Genomic DNA, 15678 nt, shown 5'->3' on the forward strand with positions numbered 1-15678 from the left:
AGTTACAGCAAGTCTAAAAAAGTGAGTTTTTAACTGCTTTTTAATGAATACCACAGAGTCTGGAGGATCTCAGGCTCAGTGGGAGAGTCTGAGCACCACTGCTGCAAAAACTCTGTCTCCTTTAGTACTCACCCTGATCACATGATGTCTAGAACTTGCTAAAGATGTATGGATGTATGGAAGTTTACTGATCTAGACTAATGTTTGTCCATGAAACACTCAACACATAACTAAATTGGTAACAGTGTGACGTGTCGGTACTTCTAACACTTTTGCAGTGGCGTACAAAGAAGCTTTGTTAAACCAACAGAACAAGGAATTCCTATCATTCAGATGCAATGATATAAATGCAAGATATTAATTTCCAACTTAGAGCATGACACTATTGAAGAGTGAACCAGAGATTTAATGTGAACATCTAAAGTGAAAGCTGCATCAAAAGTTACCCCAAGGTTCCTAATAAAAGATTTAATAAATGTGGCATAGTTTCCAATATTTTAGACACAAATCTGCCAGGGGCACAAACAAGGATTCATGTTTTTCTTCAATAAGTTGGATAAAATTGTCAGTCATCAAGCTTCTAAAAGAGTCTATGCACCTATGCGATCTCTGTAACTTAGAAACACATTGGGGCTTAAGAGGTATATAACAGAATGTCATCTGCATAACAGTGATAAGGAATGTCCTTAAAAGCATTCAAAATGTGCTGAAGAGAGAGCAGGTATAACAAAAACAATCAAGGCCTGCAAACTGAGCCTTGTGGCACACATTACATCTGATTGGCAGCATCTTCATTTTTCTGCATGATCCCGAACACACTGCTGATGCAGTAAAAGCATACGTGTATAGAAAACACACAGTGGAACACTATCAGTAATGGACTGGCTTCCACAGAGCCCAAACCTCAACCTTGAAGCAGTGATTTGAAGCAGTGTGGGATCAAACAAAATGGCTTTGAAAGTCCATCAAGAAGCCTGGAGAACTATTCCTGAAGGCTAGTTAAAGAAATGATAATCAGAATCAGAATACTTTAATAATCCCTAAGGAAATTATGTGGGTTACAGTTGCTCCAAGACAATAACAGTAACAGACTAAACTAATTAAATAATACAATATATTACAAAGTTTACAAATAGCACGAGTATATACAAAATTGCTCAATTATAAATATCAAGAATATTACAGAGGTGAAATGTATATGATTGACATTTAACTGTAACCTGTGAAACTTTGTCATTTGTTATTTTACTGTAGAGCATGTGCAAAAGGGTGTAACTATTGCAGTGTGTACTGTGTATTAGATGGAGGAGTTGTACAGGAATGATTTCCTGTGTTGTAAATAAATGGTGGCTTTTTTGGCATCATTAGGGTAAAAAAAACAACAATAATCTAAAATAACCCTTTTAGCAAGTTCTAAGGAACCAGAGTGGTACTCCTCTTCCAGACACAGGCAGGCCACAGATAATAAGATCAGATAAGACCACATAATCGACACAGTTAATCTAAGAACGTTGTGAAAAGTTTATTTTTAGTCATGTTTTTAAAATGTTTTTCTCAAGCAATGCACAACGCTGGGCAACGAGCTTTCATAAATGTTTTATCTCATTTTTTTGTGTGTGTCAGAAGTCTATTTAAACCCTACCATATTAAAAAGGTAACACACAAAAGTGAACAGCCCCCAAAGATTCTCTGTCAGGAAATTTACAATTTGGATTCTTGTACATTTACTCTAGCCAGTCAGGTGAAGGTAACACGCCTAAATGTTGGATGTCCACAAAAAGAAGAATAAGATGAATCAGCTCCCGCATGCTTGACAAGTATAACAGCATGGATACATAAACAGTATAAAAGATTGATAAAGGCACTCTGATGCCATGTGTTGGTTTTGTGAATTCCCGTCCTGAAGCCTCAACATGAGCATTTTCGCAGTCGCCGTCTTATTTTTGAACCATTTTTGAAACAAGCACATGGTGGATTTAACTGTTAAAATGAGGGTTACTGCACAATCACAACTTGTGATTAAGAAGTTGGTATGCTTGTTAATACCCTGCCAGCTAGCATGGTATGCTTGCTGGATTATGCTCCTTTATAACTCTAATAATGACCATAATTCACAAGATGAACTTCATGTTTCATTCTGTATGACCTGAAAATAGCAACTGAGCCCATAAAAGCGTTTACTGAGGTCACAGAGTGAGGGGGGGCGAGGGTCTTTTTCTCATAAATGTGAATACAACCTGAAGTCTTCTTGGAAGCAGAGGAGTCGCCCCCTGCTGACCATTAGAAAGAATGCAGGTTTGAGACACAAGTTGGCATTACTTTTCAGACGCAGTAGCGCCATCATAACTACGGCTTTTCTATTTAAAAAAAACCCGTTTTTGTCAAGTTTTGTTAGGCCTGAATGCAGCCCAGGTGCAAACGCTATGCTGGGGACTGGCTCTGAATAAAGCAAGGAGAGCCATTTTCATACTTTTCCAGATTTCTACAACTTTAACAAATAATATAAGTAACTTTTTAAGGTGACCCCTATACCATAAGACTATTACAGAGGCCTGGGTTAAAATGTACACCAAGGTTGTTTTGTGCGTGTCTTTTTCCCAGCTTTTCTGTCCTCTCTCCACTGTCCTATTGCAATAGTGACTAAAAAGCCTAAAAATACACATTTAAAAAAAAAATTCCCCCTTCTTGGAATAACTAAAAAACTGAAGTGTCAGTAACATCACACAAGTCAAAGTAGCTTTGGTTGGCATTACACAGCATGTTGCCCATCATTGGTGGTTAGATCCAACCAAGACTCCATCCCTATATATTTACAAGTGAGAGGAGTGAGTGGAGTTCATCAGCCAGTGTAAATGCCCCCCCCACACACACACACACTCTTATGTATTTATATACATATTTATTCATAGTAGACAAAAGAAAAGTCATAAAACTCTCTGCAGGTGGAGCTGCCATCAGGTTCGGAGGTGCTTTTGTGGTTGACGTGTTTGACAAACTTGAGTGTCTCTTTGTCTCTGTAGACGAGTGCGAGGGAATTGTCCTCTGGGTAGACAGTCAGAAGCTGTGAAGAAAGAAAGCGATGATGATGACTGTCGAAGCAACATCCACACATGTGCGATTACATGTCACATTAATCAGCACTCACCTCCTCATCCTCTTCATTAGCGACATAACATGTGAAGCCGCCAAACTCTGACTGCCAGCCTATGAGAGAGAATTAAAAGTTCAGTACAGTCACATTGGTGTCCGACAGTTCGTTCTTCTCCTGGGTGTGAACTCACCGGCACAGCCGAAAGGCAAAACGAGGTCCAGCGCATATTCTGCCCGTGCTGCCTCTCCATCGTGCAACAGGGTGTAGCCGCCATGAGACCATCGACGTACTTCCCCACAGCACAAAGGGGTGCTCGGCTCTGAAAATACACAGAGGTCAAAACACACGAACAGCAGCGGCGGCGGCGGCTGAATGAAAGCACTCACAGCGATGCACACCTTTCTCTCTGCTCACATCTGCTGAGGATGGTTCATTTGACGACCCCGTGGCTTCTCCATCATCTTGCTGCTTTTTATCCTTCTCTTCATCGCCATTCTCTTCGTCGTCAGCCGGGCAAAGATAGTGCAATCGAAGGCCAGTGAAGTTGGAGAGGAGCAGGAAGAACGCTTCTGAATGAAGCAGCTCCCAGCATGCACTCACACACTGAGGCAGCGAGTCCAGAGCAGCTGCTTCATAGCGCCTGAAAGCACACAGATTATTAGCCAATCTTAAATACAGAGTGCTACTTTAAAGAGTCAAACATACTCACCTCTTATTGGGTGGACCTCTCTTCTTCCACTCAATCTGAGAGAGCCGAAGTGCTTCACTCACCTCTTTGAACTTCTCCTCCTGAAGACAAACGCATAATCACTCAGCGGAAACAAATGAACACGGGAAAGACACGACACCGGTTCCAGCTCTGCTCTGATGCCTTTTTGAAAAGCAGTGCACACTGGATACTTGGAAATTACCTCATTACTCAGTGTTGTGTAGCTAAAGCTGAGGTACTTTCTGTGTGGAAAAAAAAAAAACATGCGTGCTTCATCTGCAAATCATCTGTGAATAAGAATTTCCAGCTTTGGGAATTGCATTTCTATGGTGCAATGTCCGAAAACCGTTCTGAATAAAAAAGCTGCAGTACTGCGTCGGTGGAAAAGAGTTTTTAGAAGTTACCTTGAGAAATCCTTTGAGCTGAATTTCAGAGCTGTCTTCAAAGTTCTCCTGAATCTGCTCTTGATAAGAAATGTCCAAATAGATGGGATTGATCCACTCCAGCAGCACCGTTTCCTGCCACGAACACAAACAGCAAACACATGAGCTGGCAAGGAGGCCGTCCAAGAGAGGAACAATCTGACATTATAAGAAATCAACTGATGCTCACAACTGATTAAAAAAAGCTTACACTGGAGCCTGGAGATAGCTAGATTTGCATACAGAGCTCTCATAACACTATAATGTACACTCACAAGCCACTAGGTACACCAGCTCAACTGCTCGTTAATGCCAGTCAATGGAGGCATGTAAACATGGCAAAGACAACCTGCTGAATTTCAAACTAAGAATCCGAGTAGTCAAAAAGTGGTGATTCAAGGGACTTTGAACATGGCATGACTGTTGGCACCAGATGGGTTTCTCTTAGTCTTTATGCTGAGCTAAGCTAACAGATGCCTCCAGCTGTAAATTGATTGAGAATCATGCAAATTATATGTTATATTTATCAAACAAAATGTATAAAATTCTTCTTCCGAAATTTTTTGAGATATTCCCACAAGATAGCACCCACATCTCTCGGTAAGTGCGGATTCCTCTGGACGGGAGCCACTGTGTGGCGAGGAGGACGTTCCAGAGAAGGTCCGTGAAACCAGCCGCTCAGAGACAGCCGACATTTGTCCTGCGACAAAACTTCAGACACCTGAAGAAAAAAGAAACCCCAAACAGTGTAATTTCCAAACGCAGCCTTTTCAAAGAAATAGTAAAAACAAGAATATTTATTCTTACTTGGTGAAAGGAAACTGGAGAAACTTCAAAGAGCACGAGTGTGTTCCAGGAGGGTACGAGTGGCTTCACTATGCTCTGTGGCTGCAAATTACCTGACGACAAAAATGAAATACACACTTCTGTTGTGTAAGAGAATACACGCACGCGCACACGCAAACACAGTGGGACACTCACTGTCTGTTGTGTAAAGATCGAGGGTTCCCCCGTCGCTGCTCTGCCACGGGGGCACAAGATACAAAATGAACGCAACACGCCTCCCCTCCAACTCATCATCGTGGCACAAAAGAACATCTAGAAAGAAGACAGACAGACAATAACTAAAACAGAAACTCACAATGTAACAGTTTTCCTACTGAGCTAATCTCACCTGTATATTCATATTTGGCACAAGAAATATCCACAGTGGGCTCCAGCTCAACCCCCAGAACCTCCCCGAGCCAGGACCGGAAACGCCCAAACAGTGCTGCCCTACAGACAGTGGTACAGAAACGGGCACACTGTGAAAACCTGGCCGTGACCTTTAAACGCCGTTTAAAATTTGTAACTCTCACCACACGGACAGATTGTTTAGCTACCTGAAAGCCCTCTGTGACATTTTGTTAAGACATAAATAATAGATGACCACAGAGGGAGGCCGTTACTGTGTAATTACTGTATTTATTCCCCAGTGCTGCACTTCTTCAGCAGGTAAAGCGCATATACTCACAAATATGTATCCAGCACATGTAAGTGATTCACTGTAGACAGCTTATCATAATTATAAGAAGAAAGCAGCACGTTATTTCTCAAAGAAGAAAGGTTTACACTGGATTGTGCTATTTTGGCTTGTAGTTTGGCCCTGAGTTCTACTCTGCTCTGATGACTTACAGCCTTGTGTTCACTGCCAGCCTCAGCTCTGTAGTAGAAACTAAAGAATAAACCACCTTCCTGCTTTAACAAACAGTCCAAATATTCGCAAGACGTTTCAGTCATCATCACTAAATGTAATATACCAATTACGAGGGCATCTGTAATCTCTGGCTCCACCTGCTGGACCTGATAAATAAACTTCAGAATGTTTCTCATCCTTCCATCAACAGTCCAACAATATCAATATGGAGCTGGATACAAATACAAAAGTACCTCTTTTAGTCTCGGTAAATCTGCGAGCCAACATGAACAATGCCAGGACCCTGAAGGTGGCTCACTTAATGAAGTCCTCATTAATTTTCTTGCTTTGAAGCTCAAAACACCAGCTGTGAAAAGGATCTGTGACTTAAATCTACCTGATGAATTTTGTCCACATCTGCTTTGTGCCACCAAACACAACTCTGACCTGTCAGAGGCCTTTATTCCACAAGACCTCTGACACGAGGTGAGGCCACCATCGATCAGGATGCTCTGTGCGTACGGATACATTTTTATAGCGAGCAGTATTAAGGTTGAGGGTAGGGCTGGGCCATATCATACCGTTCACGGTAATACCGGGATAATGTTGGGCAACGACAAGAAAATGAAATATCGCGATAGAATATGGGTAAAACGCGTATGCGCAGTGCCTTTGTTTTCATACGCACATAGAGAAAAAGGCACGGCGGCGTTGGAGACAAGGGTGAAAGCGGATCGTTGAATGAAACGGATGAACCAGAATTGGTTTGTAAAAATGCTGCAACGACAGTGGTGTGGAACTGGTTTAGCTTGCGTCCGTCAGATACACAACAAAACACTATTTTTGGTTGAGCGTGCTAGCGGACCGTCGTTATTACCGTGTTTTTTGGTAAATACGGCATACTTAAAATCAAACCTTTGATTTTTCTGAAAATCGACAGTGCCCCTTATAATCCCGTGTGCCTTATGTATGAATTCTGGTTGTGTTTACTGACCTCAAAACGATTTTATGTGATACACGGCGCTCGAAAATCTGTCAAATGTTTTAGTGCGACTTTGCTAAGATATGAACCCGCACCGCTTGATGGATTGTTGGAGCATTACGGCTACCGTAGGCAGGAGCCTCGCGGAGTGATACGTACTGTGCTTCAACATATAATACCGTATTGCATGTGTATAAGCTCTTTTTAAGTTTTGTGGATATTATAGATGGTTATGCTGAGGATATGTCGGCCAATTTCCACTGGAAATGCATTTTGGTTAAACTGTCAGCAAGGAATTTGCATTTGCACTGTTACGTTTTTATACAACTTTAATGTAAAAAAAACCAGCTGCTTGTTTAAGTGAAAATACATTGATGGGGTTTTTTTTGCACTAATAAAATTGTGGAGTTGTAAAGTATTTTGTCTAGTGTCAATTATATCGTCAGTTATATCGTTATCGTAAATTTTCAAATCTATATCGTGATAAATGACTGAATTCATTTCATTAAGTGCTTTTAAATCTAAACTACGAATCCTTGAGGCCAAGTCCATAACATGTAACTGTTTCAATTAGATTGATTGTCATTTTAACTGACTTTTTTATTTTTATTTGAATTTTATTTTTTATTTTATTTGTATTCTTTCACTTATTGTTGCATGTGTGTTGTTGCTGCCTGCGTTTGAGTAATTTCTGTAACTGTGAGACATCTGCTGCTGCCTATCTTGGCCAGGTCTCCCTTGAAAAAGAGGTTTTTAATCTCAATGGGATCTTCCTGGTTAAATAAAGGTTAATAAATAAATAAATATTTTTGGTCATATCGCCCTGCTCTAGTTGAGGGGTCAGAAAGCACTCGAGTCAATAAGCCTTGGGTACCCAAGTCCAGTTCACCCATTTTCCTTTAGCCACTTTTTTTTTTTTTTTTTTTTTTTTTTTTAGGCACCAAAACATTTTATGCGCCACGTTGTGATTTGATATTGCTTGTGTTTCACCTTTAAGCACGCCCTTTTCTTTTCATCCACTTCCTTGCCTTCATCCTCTTCTTTTTTCGTCTTCATCTTCTTTGCCTTCTTCTCTGTTTTTGTCCTCTTCATTGTCATTCTTTGCTTTTGCCATTCTCCTTTTTGGATTTTTTTTATCTTCATCTGCCTCCATCTCACTTTAACACACTCTTCTGTCACACCAACCTTCTGCATGTCTTCCTTTGCTACAGTCGTGAACTTCCTCTGTGTTCTACCTCCTTTCCTTTTGCCTGGCAGTTCTTTATTCAACATCCTTCGTCCAGTACGTCCACTACCCCTCCTCTTTGCACATGTCCAAAACCATCTCAGCCTTGCCTCTGTAACTTGGTTTCCAATCCTGTTATAGTCAGGACCCATCTGGGTCACTCCCAGTGAAAATCTTAACATCTTAAACTCTGCCCCCTCCAACTCAGAGCTGGAAGTTCAGTCGTAGTTTTTAAATAATATGACAACAAGAAGACGAGTATAATAAAATGTGGAAAAAAATCAAGGCTTCTGATTTTCATAAATGAAAGCTTTCTGCCCATTTGACAGCTCACACACACATATAACACAAATGAATTCAAACTATTTTGTTACCTCAGCCCTGCGATATGTGGCTCTGTTCTTTTCTTCAGATCATCTGACTGTGTGGGGACAACAAAAACAAATAATAAAAAACAAATGATAAGACACTGGAATAAATCAGTGTGAGGATGAATGAAAAAAAAAAACCTGTTTCAATTTATACAGGTCGTTTGATTTTTCATGGAAGTTTAGCTCCAGCAGCTCTTTCTTGAGGTTTTCTGCAAAGGCTTGGCTGCTGATGAAGTTTCTGAAGATGCAGTGAGGGAACGGTTGGCAGTCCAACTCCAGATCGCCTGCACAATAATTACACACACACACACACGCACACACAAAGGAAACTGTGTAAACAGCAAAGTTAAGAAATGGGCAAAACAAACGTGGCAAGATTTTCTTTAGAAGAGAGACAGAAACTTAAAATACTACACTGACCACGGCCACTGTCCAAGTGATCGCTGCTTTAATTTCCCGGTCAACTATACATAAATTGCTCGTCGACACGGTGTTTTAAAGCTGGTGAACTAGACCAGAAATCATTGATAACAAAAGAACAATAAATCTTCTTTCTCCGGTACTTTATACCCGCTCAGTTGCAATGCAATTTAACGCTCAACTACAAATCAATGGCTTTTTGATGGTGACCGGCGCGGAATGATGGTCAACTATAAATCGACATTTTCTCGACGTTGTTTTTGTCACCTGGTCGACTACAAATAGATCAAATATCAATGACAAAAAAACAACGGTAAATCAACGTTATTACAACGTCCCTATAGTAAGACCGTCGGTTTACCACAGTATTTCAATGTTGTTACAACAGTGGCATTTCAACCCTGACCATAACATGGAAAATCAACATCAATTCACTGTCGTCTTGCTATCTGGGGGGTCTTTACAATCTGTGAGGGCACAGTTTCAGAACAATGATTAAAGTTTAATTTGGGGGGATGTTTTCTGCCTATATTAGTTATTATAGCAAATGTTAGACAGGAAAGCAGGAAGAGAGGGGGCGTACTGTTGTATTACAAGATACTGATTTGACAACTATGGGGAGAGGGCATGCAGGTCCCCACTCCGGTTATAGTAAAAAATGTTACAGTAGGAACTGTTTCTGTTATGTATTGCAGTGTCCACTATCACGTAGCTCTCTAACGTCAGAGAGGGTTTATTCCAAATTTGCTGCTCCTGATTGAAGCAGATCTCCCAACAAATTCCCGTAAAACACCTATAACAGCCGCGTCAAAGCTGCAGGTTTCTGAAGACTGATTAACAGCTGCAGATAAATATCTGAAGCTGAACTTTGGTCCTCTCACTGACCGTGGCTGTAGGTAGTCTTGCGGCTCCATGCCTCCGTGACGGCTCTCTTCACCTGCTCGTCTTCTACGGCTGCGCAGAGCTCCGCCGGCTCCTCGCGGCTCTCCTTCTCGCTCTTTTTCTTCTTCTTCTTCTTCTCGTCTGTGCTGCTGCACTCGTCCTGTGGTCGTTTGGTGGTGGCCATTACAGAAACCTGACACGAACTTTCAAAACACGCGTGGACATGGCCTTGCACCATGCGTCGCGGATAAATGACGTTATTAACGCTTGTAGTTTGGCCCTGAGTGAAGACTGTCAGGCAGAACTGAACCATGACTATAATATTCACACCAAACTTTTAGGATCTGATTTCAGGGATTTACTTTATTATATTTTTACCTCTTTAGCTTTCGGGTGATTAGGTAATAAATCTATTACAGCAGCCAGGTAAGAAAGCATATTAAAGATATAGCTAGTATTGCTGAACAACTTGTATAAAGACATGATCAGCCATTTTCAGGGCCACCTCCAAGAGGAAACCTGATGAGGTGAAGCAAGTACACAAATCAAAATAAATGGCCTGTATTTATATAGCGCTTTACTAGTCCCTAGGACCCCGAAGCGCTTTACACATCCAGTCATCCACCCATTCACACACTGTTCACCCATTCACACAAAATAAGTCCGGTTCCTGTTATTTCAAGCGCTTAAGACTATTTAAAAGCAGATCTGGTGCAGACTACATAATTTGGTGCTAACCATAATCTCAAACACATGCCACAAGTTTAAAAACCCTAGAAAAAGAAACTGGGTTGTGGGGCTAAACCTTTATTGACTATGACAAGGATATTCTGTTCAATTAAAACCTGTTGGCTGAGATCTGGGCTAATTAGAATAGAACTCTAACTTAATTTTCAAAATATAAACTTGACCAATACTTTCCAGTATTTTTCAAATATAATGAAAATGAAGTCTCAAATCAAAAAGTCAGTTTTTCCATGATAAAAATGTTATCAAATTAATCAACTACTGTGGGTGGTTCCTGGCTCTTACCATTTATTTAAGCTATGGTGAGGAATTTCCTTAAGTATAAGATGTTTTTGAAGCTTTTTTTAGTGGTTACGATTTTTTCATGCTGTCTAATTCTAGTCGAAAATCCACAGTATTCCCAAAATACATTGTAATGATTTTCCTTTTTTTTTTTTTGGTGTTTTTTAAAGTGCATGTGTTATAAAACATGTCTCTATAACCTGCACATCCTCTCCTGTCTTTTTATGGCATCCATTTATATTATTATGATTACTCATGTCTGCAGTCACATGAACATCAGAAAGCTGAGCTGTGGGCAAATAATTAGAAATTATCTGAATGAAGGAACAAACACACCGTTTCTGTCAAGTACAACCTGAAAAACGTGTATCCTGATCACTTGTATCAAATAAATACACTATTTAAAAAAACACACACACACACACACGAGCCCCAGTGGGGCATCAATCCAGCAGGACTGGTATATGCTGGTTTGTGTAAGGAGCACGAGCCAGATAATGACTTTTAGGAAGATACCTGTGCATATACCTTACTAAACTATCAGAACTAGACCTCCGTGAGGATGGTATGAGGGCCTGATGTCCTTTAGTGGGACTGGCTTGATAAATGTAGACCAAAGCACTTCAGAACTGCAGGTCTGCCACTGGGACTCTGATCTCTTCACAGATGAGAGCACATGTGACAGGCATGAAAGAGTCTGGAGAGCCACTCTTTCATGCAAACATAGTTGATGGGAAGATGAGCATTTAGGGAGCCAAAGCTTCCCACCTTCAATCTTTGAAGCACTACAACAGGTTGTTAGTGGGAGACATTGCTCATCATCTCACTGCTGGTGGAAGAAACAAGACAGATGTAGATTTCTATACATTGATTTGCATTAAGCCACATTAGAATTCAGGCACTGGCACTGGAAGGCATTTCATCACTCGGCAGGATCATGATCCTGAAAATAGAGCGGGAAAAGGAAAAAAAAAACCCAAAAAAAAAAACCCCAAAGAGCTGAAGGGGAAGAGGTGGAGAAACATTCTCGACTGGCTGAGTCAGTCACCTGATCTGAATCCAAATGAGTGCCCAGAGCTGGATGTGGCTGTGGGGAAGCCTAGGAGAGCATCACTGACTGCACAGCATTTTCCCCATACATTAACCACAATGATGCACACATTTCTGTCTGACCTCCTCAAATTAGATCCCAGATTTTAATGGCACCTGCTGTCACTTTACCAGTTTTTGGTTGTTTTTAATTCAGCCTACATCACAAAAATTGCTGACTTCTCCAAAACGTCTTTGATTTGTATTTCTGAACAGCAACAGATGTAATGTAGCATATTATTGAAACTTCAAAAACAAGTCAGACAGACACGGCTGCTCTTTGCACTTTATAAAAAACGTACTCAAAAGACTGCTTTATTAAAAGAAAATAAAAGAAAACACGGCATTGTTACAGGTTAAAACAACAGGAAACTCAACGTTTCAGCTTGTTTAATTAAACACTGGCCTCCTTCGAGAGGACATAAAATCAGATTTTTAACGCACTGGAATACAAACCTGCAGACTACAACAACTCTTAAGGTTAAAAAGAAACAAAGAAAAAAAAAAAAAAGAAGACATTTTCATAGTCTTCTTAAACAGTATAAACACCCCTCCGGTCTGCAGATATACCTGACATGACAAGCATTTGTTTTGTGAAAGATGGTGCTGAGGCGAAGTCTTTTCTCCACACTGCGGGACGCACTCACAGAGACGGCCGCATGTACTTCTGATCATTTGAGTTAGTTGTAGATGAAGTTAAACCTGTAAAAAAACAAAACAAAAAACAAACAGTGATTATTACAAAATCAATGCCAGTTAGACTCATGTTGACAAAGAGCTACTTTGATGATAAGAGCATCTTTTCCAGGACAAATCTGTACATTGCAGAAGGTTTACTACAAAGGAAGTAGCTGTTTTTAACCTGGCTAGAACTAACGTGCTCAGTTATGCTCACAGTTTAGATTTAAAATCCCATCGTCATTTCTTCACAACCCCCCCCCCCCCCAATTTGTCACATGTTTCAGATCAAACTAATTTTAATACTAGACAAAGAGCAAATATAAAATGCAGCTAATAACGCGATGATTTCATGTATTGAGGGAAAGACCAGCTCGATTACATCACAGCAGGACACCGAGGGCCGTTCACATCCGAAGGCTCCCTCGAAAGTGACCTACAAATGTGTCCTCTTCCCGGGCTTTCAAGGATATGCTGAGCGCATCCCTCATAGCCCACCTTATCCCAAGTTTCATTGTGTGCCACCGGCTGTGGGCTCATCACTACCTGTTAGTGTCATGGTTGCTAGGCAACAGAAGCAGCACACGAGAGGCTAAGCCGCCTCATTTAGCAGCAGCTCTGGTCGGCCTTTGAAGGGCGCAGCCGCTGAATTGGGACGTAGCTATAAGAAACATATGTTCAACCCACTGAGCCATACCTCATCAACACAAGCTAATGAAGCTCCTCTGTAAGGTTGCAGCAGCACAAACTGTGTGCATCACTTTGTCACTGGAATTTGTGTCAAGTTAGTGATGCATAAAAGTTTATACTCGTGCCTTTTACCAAATGGAAATTCCAGCCATTGGGACACAGATTTGAAAATCGATGGGTTACATTTGTAGGCCATTTATCACTGAGAATATTCAGCTCCGTTTACCATGTTATATAAACTATAGGCACTTTGAAGCCTTATTTATTATGGTATAGAAGACTATCATAACTAAACACACCAAGCAACATAAAGTCTTACAGATTGAGAGGTCAAATGTGCAGCTGACACATTAAAGGATCATTATGGTCGCCCGATTGGTTGTTTGGTACACAAACAGTGCCGTGCCATTTATCCTGGCGCTGAGGCCACGGGTGTTTTTAGCTGCAGATGAAACCTTTTCCCAGTGTTTTCCAGAAAGTCTTTTCAAGCTGGTGCAACATCTGAGCTTCTGCACCGATATGCGATTCAAAAGCGGTAAAAACTAACACAAACATGCACTCATCTCTTCAACCACCCCATAGCAAACATGCAAGGTTACAAAAATTGACATATGCACATCACACTGATGTCACATCTGTTTGTGCACAGCTTGCACAAACAGATGTGACATCACTTTGCGTGGAAGACAATGTTATATAAAGAAAAATGCAGCCGTTAGAGCACACGGATTGGTAAAATAAATATATTACCTCAAGAATTCAAATACATAATGATCTTCTGCAGCATCAATCTCTTGTCTAATTTGCAGGAAAAGTCTTCCATTTTGCTGTTATATGTTTTATCACCTGTTGTGTTGATAATGTCTCTGATCGGAGTGCAAACTTTGTGCACACTGCCAGCGACCAGAAAGAAACCCTGCTATGTAATTTCACAGCGCATCCCTCTGCTCTGAGGAATCCCTGCATCACTCGAAAACATTGCAGTTCTACTATTTTCTGTCCAAACGCATGCAAAAGTTCTGAACATTACCTGCTCAGCAGCTGTGGTAGACTGGAAATGATCGGTCCATATCCAGGAGCGTTGTCATACAGTTCAAACAACGGTGCAGCCACCAGTTTATAGTTTTTGGGCACAGCAAACAGTGCTGTACAAACATCAAACACAGATTTCAGAAACAACCAAAGAGACTCATCTAAGTCTTTACTTATTTTAATTAAGCATCAAAGAAATTTTGAGATACACTGACCTTTTTCCTGCAACTGGACCAGGAACAGCTTCTTATGCTCTTTAGGTTTAGTGATGTGAGCTGGAATATAGGGATACTGCAGGGCAAAAACTTCAGATTAGTTCACATCAAGATGTAGATGTGACAATATCCAACATGACTGATATAAAAATGAATCTAATATTAATTTCAGTCATTCTGTTGAACTGTCCTTCTTCCAGGGTGGGGTGATTGTAATGCATACATCTGTTGATATGCAGTGAAGTTGAAGAATTTGGAGGTGGTCCTCTTTCTTCATCATTTCATCCACTTTGCACAGTGTAGCAGTACCACTGCAAACTTCTGACAACTGTATGTATATTCTTGGATGTAGAGCAGTGTTTAAATTGAGCCTAATGTTTATTCCAAGTTTCTTCCTCACAGTAAGAATTACATGGCTCTGTACTCAGTATAGGCTAATACCTGAAGCCAAGGTATCTGTATCAGATCAGGAAAAGGTTGGCTTGATGCATCCCTAGTTAAAGTATCATAAATATCCTTCTGATCATCTTCTTTGTACTGACCTGTGGAGGCTCAAAGTTGGGACGCCACCAGTTACCAATACAATCATCGATCACCCAGTCCTGCTTCACACCATCCTGCCGTCCAAGGATCTAACAACAAATTTGAAGTTAATGCACACAGAATCAAAACAGCCGGCACAATGACACTAAGCTCAAAGTTTGGTAGCTACCTCGGTCATCAGGCGCTTCAGACCCTCCACCTCATCTTCCCCAGGGTTCAACTCTCCACCAGGCCTGCAGCAGAGAAGCAAACTGTGAGGCACCCGTGCAGGAAAAACTACCTCAGTTTGTTCACACAGTAGAGCTCTGAACATCAGACACTCACAGTTTAAAGAAAGTTGTGCCCAGCTGCAGGAGTAAAACATGAGGCAGTCTGTGTTCATGGACAATGAGGACACCCTCCACTGTCCTCCGCATCCCCATCTTATCAAACTCTTCCCGCATCCGCTGGAACCGGGCTGCCACCGAGCTGTCCTTCTCATACAGTGGCTCCTTGGTACCGAATGTGTAGTTGGTGAGGGGGTATCTGACAGGAAAACACACAAGAAGGCATTTCAGCATAAATGGAGATACCCACAGCGGGGTACACACACACACACACACACACACACACACAGAAAGCTGTG

The 15678-nt window shown here is 41.1% G+C and overlaps 2 protein-coding genes across 3 annotated transcripts in view; both read right to left on the minus strand.

Annotated features, from left to right (window-relative positions):
* Positions 1-2898: 2898 nt before the first annotated feature.
* On the minus strand, positions 2899-10032 carry ogfod1 (2-oxoglutarate and iron-dependent oxygenase domain containing 1). 2 transcript variants are annotated; one of them, XM_085268987.1, is made up of 13 exons: positions 9781-10032; positions 8614-8759; positions 8479-8525; positions 5397-5497; positions 5204-5320; positions 5030-5121; positions 4815-4943; positions 4205-4318; positions 3801-3880; positions 3506-3731; positions 3282-3410; positions 3146-3204; positions 2899-3061 (listed from the first exon to the last, which is right to left on the minus strand). In XM_085268987.1, exons 1-13 carry the CDS (start codon positions 10013-10015, stop codon positions 3055-3057), a joined length of 1482 nt encoding a protein of 493 aa, XP_085125113.1. In that variant the 5' UTR covers positions 10016-10032; the 3' UTR covers positions 2899-3054. The 2 variants fall into 2 exon arrangements, with proteins under 2 accessions (XP_085125113.1, XP_085125105.1); XM_085268979.1 differs by having other exon boundaries at positions 3490-3731.
* Positions 10033-12172: 2140 nt separating this feature from the next.
* Positions 12173-15678, minus strand: part of nudt21 (nudix hydrolase 21) — a 4741-nt gene continuing 1235 nt past the window's right edge. The window contains exons 2-7 of the mRNA XM_085268998.1: positions 15378-15578; positions 15223-15286; positions 15053-15142; positions 14511-14586; positions 14294-14408; positions 12173-12597 (exon numbers count right to left, since the gene is read on the minus strand). Of these exons, the coding sequence (XP_085125124.1) occupies positions 12576-12597; positions 14294-14408; positions 14511-14586; positions 15053-15142; positions 15223-15286; positions 15378-15578 (568 nt within the window). The 3' untranslated portion in view covers positions 12173-12575. The remainder of the gene's footprint in view (positions 12598-14293; positions 14409-14510; positions 14587-15052; positions 15143-15222; positions 15287-15377; positions 15579-15678) is intronic.

The sequence above is a fragment of the Mchenga conophoros genome, linkage group LG1, assembly GCF_057382185.1.
Source record: "Mchenga conophoros isolate Kocher_MC1m ecotype Shallow Benthic linkage group LG1, M_conophoros_male_GT1.1, whole genome shotgun sequence".
In the NCBI taxonomy this organism is placed as follows: Eukaryota; Metazoa; Chordata; class Actinopteri; order Cichliformes; family Cichlidae; genus Mchenga; species Mchenga conophoros.